The 11175-nt window shown below is 54.7% G+C and overlaps 1 protein-coding gene across 3 annotated transcripts in view; it reads right to left on the bottom strand.

Moving 5' to 3' along the window:
• CDCA5 (cell division cycle associated 5) overlaps positions 1–11175 on the bottom strand; it is a 12618-nt gene extending 1443 nt beyond the window's left edge. The window contains exons 1-8 of one of the 3 annotated variants that reach the window (XM_073883500.1): positions 10915–11175; positions 10615–10709; positions 10473–10538; positions 10358–10393; positions 6512–6949; positions 1407–1520; positions 1184–1290; positions 865–963 (exon numbers count right to left, since the gene is read on the bottom strand). In XM_073883500.1, the coding sequence (XP_073739601.1) occupies positions 865–963; positions 1184–1290; positions 1407–1520; positions 6512–6949; positions 10358–10393; positions 10473–10538; positions 10615–10709; positions 10915–10960 (1001 nt within the window). In that variant the 5' untranslated portion in view covers positions 10961–11175. Of the gene's footprint in view, positions 1–864; positions 964–1183; positions 1291–1406; positions 1521–3667; positions 3819–4819; positions 6342–6511; positions 6950–10357; positions 10394–10472; positions 10539–10614; positions 10710–10914 lie in introns of those variants that run through there. The other 2 variants (XM_073883501.1, XM_025878792.2) reach the window with 2 other exon arrangements.

Raw genomic sequence — 11175 nt, 5'->3', positions numbered from 1 at the left:
AACCAACTGAGCCACCCAGGCGCCCTGGGAATAGGGTTTTATTGGAGCCCAGTCTCGTCGGGGCAAAGCCACAGCGGGGGAGGGAACTGTTCTTCCCAAGTGACTGGCAGCAGGAGACCCAGACAGAGATGACGTGTGTTTTTTCTCTTCTTTAGCAAGAGAAGGGCAGGTCGCTCTAGTGTGCGGGTTAGCCATCCCACGCTGTTGGGCTGCAGTGGGGACCGTGACAGAATTCTGTGTGGTTCCAGGCTAGCAAGAGGGTCAAGCCTGGAACCAGCCCTGCCTGAGGGCTCTGGGTATGAACGAAAGTGCTGACCACTCAGATCCACGTGCAGCCCCGAGGGACTGTATCATGCTGCCCCACCCCCTAACCCTGGCTCCAGGCAGAGATCTGACCTTGGCATCACCACAGAGGGGCCAGTGACCATGGCATGACACAGACCCAAACTCCGGAGCCTGACATCCAGAGACCAGACCCTACCCCCACCCCTGCGGCTCCAGAGACCAAACTACCCCATCAGGTTCTTAGACAATTAAAAGGGGCGGGTCCCTTACAGGTGGCCTATAAACTGCTTGCAGACCAGGTGTGTGGGCACACAGTCGACTGATGGGAAAGAGCGGTGGCCCCCAAGCCTGTGGGGCAGGTCCCGCTCACATGGGAGGACCACTGATGCTTGGGAGGGAAGGGACCTGATGGCCAGTGAAGGGGTCATTCAGAGCAGAACGGTGAGAAGACAAGGGAAGGAGGGAAGGAGAAGGGCCAAGGAAAGGTACACACCCACGGCCATCAAGCCCCAGGCCCTGACCTCAGTGGGGCAAAGCCCTGTCACCCTATCTGCCCCCACCTGCCCCGGCCCAGCTCACCTCATGCAATCATTCTGCAAATGGCTGATTTCCTTTGTGGTCCGCTGGGGCCCCCAGTCTTCCGTGTCCAGGAACCGGCTCTCCTGGATCTCTAATTCCCTGGAACAAGTGCACAGGGAGGGTTGGACCAGAGAGGCTAGAGGTTGGGGAGGGTGGGGTGGGCAGCATGGGGGGAGGTGGGGGAGGCAGCCCATGGCCCAGGGCCTGTCCATGGGTCTCCCCTCTGCCCACCCCAGGCTGAGTCCTGGCCCTGGTCTGAATTTTAGCAGAGAGAAGCCCCCTCTGCCTCCCTCCCCTGCACACACACATGCAGCCTTACTCTTCAGGGTCTTTGGACTCAGTGGGCTCCGATGTGCTCAGGAGGGTGAACAGGAAGGTCACGGTGGGTTCTGGTTGCAAGTCCAGCTTTTGCACTGAAGAAGACGGCTGTGGCAGAGAAGGTGCCGTGGTGACGGCCCAGCATGAGGCTGGCAGCCCGGGAGATGCCACCCTTCCTGCCACCACTGCTTTCTGCCTTGGGAAGCCCTGGGGCTTCCTGTCACCTCTAAGCCTGGCTCCCCGGAGACTTGAGGTTCTTCTGGCTTCGGCTTCTCAGCAGGCTGTACCTCTGGCTTCACCACAGGCTTAGAGTAGGCTTTTCGTCTGCCCCTGGGAGACTGAAGGAGACGGAAGCCCATTTGGGGGGCCATGTCCACCATCCTGCCAGTTTCCCCTTGCCAGCCCTGTCTGGTTTTCCTGGGGCAGCCTCCAGTGTGGAGAGCCTCCACCACCAGCTCTGTCCAGCAAACCAGACTCCTCAAAATTAGGGTTACCACATTTGGCAACCAAAACACAAGGACACATGGTTCGATCTGAATTTCAGACGAAAACCAAGCAATTTTAAAAGTATAAGCATATGCCATGCAAAGTTTAGGACATACTTATACTAAAAAAATGATTCATTATTTGTCTGAAATTCAAATTTCGCTAGGTGGCCCATATGTCATCTGGCAACATGCTACATACCGACAATATTTCATGAACTGAATCCCAGCCGATGCAAGTTATTGGGTGTGGGGGCACGAGGGGCACCCTGTTGAAAGGAATCCTATACAAGCTTGTAAAAAAGTGGAGAATCCCTCCCATTTTTGGTGTAGAAATTACCAACTGGACACGGAGAAGCAAATAGTGTGGCATTCAAGCCCCTGCTATGAACACCCTTGTTTGTAACCCCCTTGGTATTCCACTGTCCCTGAACGAGGGTCTGCTCAGACCGGCCAGGAGCCTCACTTCCCAGCACCAGCCCGAACTTACCCCACCTCCAAGCTCTTGCCCATGCTGTTCTCCTCTTTCCTGCTCCCTCCCCGCTCCACTATCTGAACTGGACCCGCTCTTTTCTCTGCTGAGCAAATGCACCTCCCTGGGACCCTCTTGGACAGTTTCACAGGGGAGCGAGAGCTGGGCTGAGCCTGAGGATGCTTCTGTCTCTACAGGGTGGTGTTAGATGTCCCCCGAAGCAGGCTTGAAATAGCAGCTTCTCCCCAAGTGACAGAAAGTCTCACGTCAATAGATGGAATCGTCACCATTTTTCACTTCCAGATTTTTCCGAATCTTGTACATCTGAGGGCCTAGCGATGGAGGACAATGCAATCAGATGGCAAATAGTGACCTCAGATGTGTCCTTCACACCCACACCGAGCTCCATCTGGGCTTTTGATAGGCCCATGGGTTGCGGCAGGGATCCCATGTCGTGTGCTCTCTTGCAGTACATCGAGCCTTTCCAGATGGCCTAAAATATTGTAATTTTTGTCCACATGATGGTAACAGAAGCTTGGTGGCCAGAAATATGGGGGGGGGGGCGGGCGGGAAGGAGGGGTTGCCTAACTCTGGGGACTCACTGAGCTCCAAGGTGATACCAATGCTCACATCACCATGTTTGACTTGTCCCAAGGGGAAGCTGGCAACATGTAATAAGATCTACAAAACTAACCAGGACCTTGCCCCTGGTAACATCACTTTGGTAACTAGTCCTAAAGACACAACTCCATGGGAAATAAAAATAATTTACACGGAGACCAATTTACACCAAGAAGAAAAACTGGAAGCAGCCTAAAGGGCCCAAATATAAGAAAAGGTCAGTAAACAATAGCATGAACATGATCGAACACAGTTCACTCTGCAGTTAATGGTTCCCAGGAAAGCCTGGTTGACCAAGTGCTGTCTGCGGGACACGCCCCGGCAGGGTCCTGAGAATACATAGACAGGTGATCGTGACCTGGTTCTGCCCAGGAGAAGCTCCCGGGGCCAGGGGAGGCCCCAGGTTCTCAGGTGGCCCCAGCGCAGGGAGATGTGCCCTAACTGAAGCCAGTACAGATAGCCCTGGCCGTGAAAGAAGGGAGCCACACATTCGGCTTAGCACTCCAGAGACTCCACCGCGAAGGTGCTGCTTGAACATCAAGAAGTGGAGGATTTTGGCAAGAGGAGAGCAATCCAAAGGAGGGAGCAGTTTGGGGCATGCCAGCGCTGAGGGCACTCCAGCTGGAACATACTGTGAGGGGCCTGGGCTGTGGCCCCCAGGTGACAAGGCATGGGAGACCTTTGTGTGTTTCTGTGTGGGTTGCTTGGGCCGTAACTGGGATGAGGAGATACTGGGGGTGGGAAGCTGAAGGTCTTGGGAATGGAGAGAGGCAAGCACAAGCTGCTCCATGTGACAAGTGTCTACATGGCGAGTATCAGGGAACATGTGCAGGAGACACGGTTACACCGCAAAAGGCAGCCTCACAACGGTCTGTGCCAATATTTCTTCAAGACCCTGCTTTCCATTCTTCTGGGTGTTACACCCAGAAGTGGGATTGTATCTAAGGGTTTTGAGCAAGGGAGAAACAGGATATTACTTCTTCTGGGAAACAGTCTGGCTGCAGTGTAGACAGTTTGGAGAGGCGAGAGGTGGCTAGGAGGCCAGTGCTGTCCAGTGGCTGTGGAGCAGAGGGATGTTGAAGTTAGGGCCGACGGGACAGGGCGAGGGAGAGGGTAGGGCTGCCGATGAACCCCGGGCTCCTGGCTTGTGTGGCGAGGTCAGCTGGGGGGATGCCGATGGCAGAGGGGGCACAGGAAGAGGTGAGCTGGTGGATGAGCTGAGTTTGAGAGGACTTCTGAGTCGAGGCGTATTTCTAGATTCTGGTTCGGAGCTCAGGAGGGAGGTATGGGACGGAGATCAAGACTGGCCAGGGGCCCCCTGGGTGGCTCAGTTGTTAAGCATCTGCCTTCAGCTCAGGTCATGATCCCAGGGTCCTGGGATCGAGCCCCGCATCGGGCTCCCTGCTCCATGGGAAGCCTGCTTCTCCCTCTCCCACTCCCCCTGCTTGTGTTCCCTCTCTCGCTGTCTCTCTCTGTCAAATAAATAAAATCTTAAAAAAAAAAAAAAGAAAAAAGCCTGGCCCTGAATGAGCCAGAGGGTGGCCCAGAGGGCCTGTCCTCGCCTGGGGAGAGCCAGCAGGTTGGAAAGAGGGCCCAGGACTGAACCTGGGTGTCCTGATATTTCAGGGGAAGTCAAGAAAGAGGGGCCAGCAGTGCCATGGCCCCCAGAAAGGGTGTTCTCAGCAAGGCTGAGAGTGTGGCAGCGACCTGAACCTGTCCCACTGGTCGCTGGTTGCTTCTGCCTGAGAAGTAACAGGAGCAGCCGTGGCACATATGTCCCAGGGCCTCCTTGAGCCAAGTGGGAGAATTCCAGACAGGAGGGGCTGGGGCTCCCTGGAGGCCTCCCTTGCAGGCAGCCCTACCGTGTGGGAGCGGATGGGACAGCACAGAAGAAACACGACGTGAGGGCAGAGCAGTGATCACAGGGCTGCTACAGGCCAGGCTGGCGGTCCCCTGTGCAAGGGGACAACCCTGGAGACACTGCCCAAAGAAGGCTTGGCTTCCTGGGCCTCCCACCTTCACCTCTGCCTCGATAAAACAACAGTCTCAAATAAGCAGGAACTTTTTAATCAGGGTTTTTTTTTTTTTTTTTTTAATTCAAACAACAGCAACATAATCTTTCTTTGCACTCCACAGTCTTAATTTCTCAGGGACAGAGAGGACTTGCAATGATGACATCAACTCCACACCACCTGGCAGCTCCCGACTCTGCGGGACTAAGACACTTCCCCGGAGTTCCGCCCCACCAGCCGGCGAGGACGAGACTTCTTCAGCTGTCCAGCTCAGGGGCATCCAGGCCCGCCCTGGCAGGGGGCGCTGGCTTGGGGGGGTCTGACAGAGCATGGAGTGTTGAACAGGTAGCCCGGGGCTCCCAGGCGAAGCAAGGGCTGTCAGCAGTGCCCATCGGGCCTGCCCCAGGGTCTCAAGTCCCCTAACCAAGCACGAGCACACCTTCCCTGACATTCTGCTACCACCAGCCCTGCCAGACCCCTCGCGGCCTCTACTGCTGCGACCCTGGAAACGTCAGAAGACGCACCGGCGTGGGGTAGCTGCAAAGCTAGGAGGTCCAGAACTAGGATTGGGGCCGTACAACCCTGCTTTCCCCTCCAGAGCGAGTAGACTCTGTGCACTTTGTTTTGCAAGAAATAGGTGTAAGTGATAAGCGGGGCACCTCCCACCACAGCCCCCTCCCCCGCCCTGTGCAGGTGTCCGGTCCAGAGGCCCAGGCCTCAGTTTCTGGCACCTGGTGGCCACACCCAGAAACGCACCCCCTTTGCCCCAGGCAGCCAGGGACCCACCCGCCTGGTGTCTAACCGAACATCTCAACAGCAGGGCAGAGCGATCAAACACAGCTTCTCCGAGCAAACGCTTCTGGCCTGAGACCCAACCAAGGTTTCCCCTCCCTCCTTCAAAATGTAAAATTCTACAGTGTCCAGGGTCTTCCTCTCACAGACAGAACTCTCCCCAACCCACGAATTCTCTCCTGGCCCATCTACAGAAACTAAGAGGGAACCCAAGCCTCTTTACATAGACGAGCTGGTGGCTGGGAACCAGGCCCCCGATGGAAGACAAGGCAGGGGGAATTGCCTGAGGCCGCGGTGCCTCCGGCCTGGGCCGGGGCTGGTGCAGAGCAGCTGCGTTCCCCAACAACGGCCCGGCTCCCTGCTCACCTGCAACCCCAGCCCCTTCCCCTCCTCCGGCTGCGCCAGCAACTCCTACTCCCCAGTGTGCGGTCCAGCTGGAAAGTGGCGAGGCCCCGCTGGGAGGCAGGGACCAGACACAGGACAGCGGTGCGTGGCCAGGCCCAGCGAGCCCCATCTCCTGAGACGGCTGTTGCCACCGCACCAGCCCTCCGAGGAACACAGGCCTCACGTAGCCACAGCCTACGTACAGGGAACAGGGCCAGGGGAGGGGACCCCAAATGTCCTCTCCACGGGGAGGAGGAGCTATGTACACGGGAAGGGGACGGGATGGCCAGGGACACCCCCCACCCCGACATCTCATTCAACCAGGAGATCAAACTGCTCAGCAGCTTCAAACTCCGCATTCATGGCCGCAGCCCATTCATCCAGCTCCGATTTCTAGGGGGAGAGAAAAAGTGGGCAGGTGAGTGAGGACTGGGGAAGGGGTGTGCTGGCCAGAGCATGTGAACCCAGACCCTGCAGGCGCTGAGCCCCAGGCTGGCCCGAGCCCCGGCGGCCTCCCAGGGCGTCTGGGGCGACAACACAGCAAAGCCCTGGCCCTCACTCACCAGGATCTCAGGCACCTTTCTCTTCTTGCGCTTCTCTTTCACGGCCGGTGGGGAGATCCCGGGGAGAGTTGTATCTGGGGCCCAGGGCTTCACAGGGACCCTGGGGGCTTCGGTTAACTTGGAACCCACCACAGGCGAGACTCGGGCCAAGTCTTCTGACCCCAGCAGCCCCTCGAAACCAAAGCAAGACCGGCGGCCTGGAGTGGAGGTGGAGGCGGAGCCGAAGGTCTCCAGCCGGCTGTAGGATCGCCTGACCTTCTTAGACATTTCCAAGTCTCTGGCGTCCAGCTCTTCTTCCCTGAAGTTGGACTCAACATTCAGAGGGTAGAGCACCGGGGTGGTGGTGGGGGTGACGGGTATATTACATGCCTTGAAGAGATCCTCCTTAGCAGGCTCCTTGCTAGGAGGGTTGTTTTCCTTCTCCAAGAAAAAAGCAATCTGGACCGGGACAGAAGAGAGAACACCTCCTTGTTAGTTAGCTGTATTACATACTTCCCGAAAGGTCCGAGGAGATTCAGGGTGGAAAGACCCATAGGACACTTATAAAAGAAGAGAAGACAGGTCAGGCAACACATTGGACCTTGAGACAGACCTGGGGAAGAATCTGTCTGTCCTTGCTTCTGAGTCCACTTTGGTAATGCAAGAAGACTCCTCACCACCGGGTGTTGTCAGCTCTGTTTCCCAACAAAAAGTGACCAGAATCTAGCCGCCCCTACTGACCGCAAGCCCCCATCACGTCATCTAGAGCAGTTCGACAAGCTCCTGACTGCTCTGCCTGCTTCCACCTGGGTCCTCTGGTCCATGTGTCACACAGTTGGCGACAGTTTTCCTAACATGTCCATCCAGTCAGCAAGCACTTTCCGGGCACCTGCCCTGTTCCAGGTACTTTCTAGGCACTGGGAGCACAGCCGGGGATAAAACAGAGAAAGCCCTGTCTCCATGGAGCTTCCATTCTGGTGGGGGTAAAACAGGTAACGAACAGGGAAAAGTCATGTAGCATGTTAGAAGTGTTAAGCACTTTGGATAAAAACAGAATGAGATAGCACTGGGGGTGGGTTGGGATTTTAAGTAGGTGAAGGTCGATGGAGGCCTCACTGGGGGATTGTCTGAGCTAGAACCTGAAGGGGGTGAGGGAGTGAGTCACATGGAGGCCAAGTGTTGTAGGCAGAGGGAACAGAAGGTGCCCAAGTCCTGAGGTGCAGGAATGTCCAGAAAGGTAAAGAAACGAGGCCAGTGTGGCTGAGCGAGAGGAAGTGAGGAGGAACTGAAGATGGGGTTCGAGAGGTAATGGGGGCTGCTAGAGGGCCTTCTATAGGACATTGGAAGGGGAGGCCCATGGAGACCCTTGCTCTGAGACCCAGGGAGCCACGGCAAGGTTGTGAATGGGAAAAGGCCTAGTCTCATACGTGTATTAAGAGGTTCACATGTTGGCTCCTTAAAATCCCACTCTCGGCTCAAATGCTGCTTCTTCAGAGAAGCCGTTTTTGTTTTGTTTTTATTTGACAAAAAGAGACAGCGAGAGGGAACACAGGCGGGGGAGTGGGAGAGGGACAGGCAGGCTTCCCGCCAAGCAGGGAGCCCGATGCGGGGCTCGATCCCAGGACCCTGGGACCATGACCTGAGCCGAAGGCAGACGCTTAACGACTGAGCCATCCAGGTGCCCTGAGAAGCCGTTTCTTATCACAGAATAGCAGGGAGCCCCACTACCACTGATCTTTACTTCTGCCCCAACAACCTCTCTTGTACACTGGTCACCCATCACCCCAACAAGAACATGAGCTTGAGAGCAGGGGTCTTCATCTGTTTGGCTGACCCAGCCTCTGGCCAGCACCCTCCGCAGAGCCCTGCGTCGAACAAGTGTTCAATACTCACTGCCTTAATGTACCCAAAATGTGTCACTGAGCTTTACGGCAGCCAAAACACCGTAGGAAACAGGACAAATTCAGTCACTCTTGTGGTCTAACAGAAGGAATGACGTTGGTTATCAAGAGAGACACTTCCTGGCTACAAGCACAGGCAATCTGAGTCTTAAGAGATGAGTCAGAGTCAAAGGGATGCTGCACAAAACGGGGGTTAGCCCTGACGACCCCTTCCTCATCCCCTACAGCAAGCAGTCACATGAGTCCTTACAGCTTCTTTGGCTCAATGTCATCAATCTATCGTTCGACCAACAAGAATGAGTGATTACCACGGGGAGGCAGAAGTCTCCATCCGCAAGACAACATGCAAACATTTGGATATGGAGAAGGCCTAAGGAGAACTACATAAATAGGACAGTGACAGGGCACAAGTGGTCAGGGAAGCCTTCTGGGAGGTGTCCTTTCGGTGGAGTACTGTGTGATGGGTAGGTCATGTGGTGAGATGAGGGGCAGAGCATCACTCTGCCCTCACCTTACTTTAGGGCTCCGCCATCCCGCTGCAGGATTCCTGTCAAGTCTTCCTACCTGGTCTTGGGGTCCCGAGCAGGCTGTTTCCACCCCAGTCTCCACCCAGACCCCACGGAGATTTTTTTCCGAAACACTCAAACACGCCTTAGTGACTACCTGAGACTTAGTGAGCTTAAGACTCCCCAAAGGCTCCCACGATGCCGAGGACAAAGCCCAAGCTCCTGAGTGTGGCGTTCAAGCCTCCTCAGGAATGGCTCTGGCTTAATGTGCTCTATCCCCCAACAAGATCTGCCACAGACACACCGAAAAATCTGCCGTCCTCCAGACCTCGGGATTTTCTTTGTGAATTCCAGGGCTCTGCCAACACAGCATCCTTTGCCTAAACAGTACTACTTTTCTTTAGAGACTCAGTTGAAACATTTCTTCTTCTGTGAAACAGCCCCAGGGCCAGCTGGTCTGCTTTAGGTGCCTTCATAACATCTAGTACTTTTCTTACTGCAGTCCGCAGCATGCCATGCTGTTATCATTGCTCATCTGTCTTTCTCCCCACTTGACATAAGCTCCCTGTGCTCCTAAAAGGCAGCTAGCATTTCTCACTTATTATATCTTTAGGCACAGGTTTTCTGTTCATGAAACATCCTTAACAACTTCTGCTAAAGGAGTAAAAATGCTGTACATTTATCTTTGTGAGAACAACCTGTTCTCACAAATTGAGGAGATGGACTAGAAAGAAGGAATATTTAGGACATGGCCCAGCTCTTAAGATGACGGTAGAGAACGTTAGGACATCAAGACCTAAACATATGAAATCCACAGGGAGTGAGCAAGACTGGCAATGCATGTGGGTGTCCAAAGGCAGAGTGTTTCAAAATACAGATGCTTCCCGACCTAATGACGGTTTGACTTAAAGTTTTTCAATGTGATTGTGGAGCAAAACTGATATGCATTCACTAGAAATCATACTTTGAATTTTGATCATTTCCTGGGCTAGTGATTTGTGGTAAGATCCTCTCTCATGATGCTGGGCAGTGGCAGCAAGCTACAGCTTCCAGTCAGCCACGCCATCACGCAGGTAAACAACTGATAAATTTACAACTATTCCGTTGTTTGTTTCTAGTATTCAAAAAATTAAAAGGTATTCAACTCTTCATTATAAATAGGCTTTGTACTAGATGATTTGCCCACCTTTACGCTAATGTAAGTGTTCTGAACACACTTAATGTGTTCGGCATGCTAGGCTAAAGTATGATGTTTGATAGATTCAGTGTTATTAAATGCATGTTTGACTTATGATATTTTCAACTTATCATAGGTTTACCAGGATGTAACCCCGTCCTAAGTGGAGAAAGATCTGTACCTCAGAACTGCTCCCTGGGCAGATGTGAGCAGCCAGTATGTCCTGCCCGATCTCTAGAATGCCCTGGATTCCATTCCATTAAGAAGATAAAAATGAACTCACCCTTGGGCTCCTTCGAGGTGTGTGGACAGGCGGGATCTGTGGAGACAATAATAATTGATAACATAGCCACCCCCAATTTTGGTTCCCAACCCACAACGCCTCTCTCAGTCCTCACCTCTACAGGTTGGGCTACGATCTTCTTCAAAACGATGGGCTTTCTGACTGGAGCCGCATGGGGTGCCTAGAAGAGGAGTGAATATGAGCTCCACATTAGTCCCGCGGCTTCCGGGGCAGAAACTGAGAAAGCCGGGGCTCACCTTGGGCCAGATTTCAGGGAGGGTGCTCGGGAGATCAGGGCCTGATTTCCGCTGGGACCTCCGCAGAGACTGAGTAGGAGGTGGGGCCCCGGGCCCTGGGAAAAGAAAAAAGTTAGGAGGTAGGGTAAGACTCCAGGCCTCAGAGTCTAGAGAACAGATTCAGGAGTGAGCGAGAGAAGGTTCCCAAACAAGCTCCTTTCCGGGGCAGTGAGCCTCCTACAGCGGTGGTGGGAGGGCCTCCTCGCGGGACTCCGTCCCTCAAACGGCTCGGACCCAGGCTCCCGCGCGCCTTCCGCTCACCAGAGCGCTGGGCGGACCCTCCGGACCGCGTTCGCCTCTCGGACATGTTAGCCTTAGTCTTTCGCTGCCTCCGCCGCCGCCGAGGCTCGCGCCAACCCGGAGGGCCGACGGAAACCTAAACGTTCGAATTACCCGCTCTGCCTGGAGGAAGCGGAAGTGACGCAAGGCGGGCGGGCCGCCGTGTTCCGTTCACCGTTCGTCGATCTTCACGTCTGGCGTCAGCAGGGGCGGGGCCAGCGGCACGCTGGCGTCATCAGAGCG

Source organism: Callorhinus ursinus, unplaced genomic scaffold, assembly GCF_003265705.2.
Source record: "Callorhinus ursinus isolate GAN/ISIS: 27379988/994484 unplaced genomic scaffold, GSC_fseal_2.0 scaffold51, whole genome shotgun sequence".
Taxonomy (NCBI): domain Eukaryota; kingdom Metazoa; phylum Chordata; class Mammalia; order Carnivora; family Otariidae; genus Callorhinus; species Callorhinus ursinus.
The sequence above is the reverse complement of the archived record's forward strand: the minus strand, read 5'-3'. Positions and strand labels throughout refer to the sequence as shown.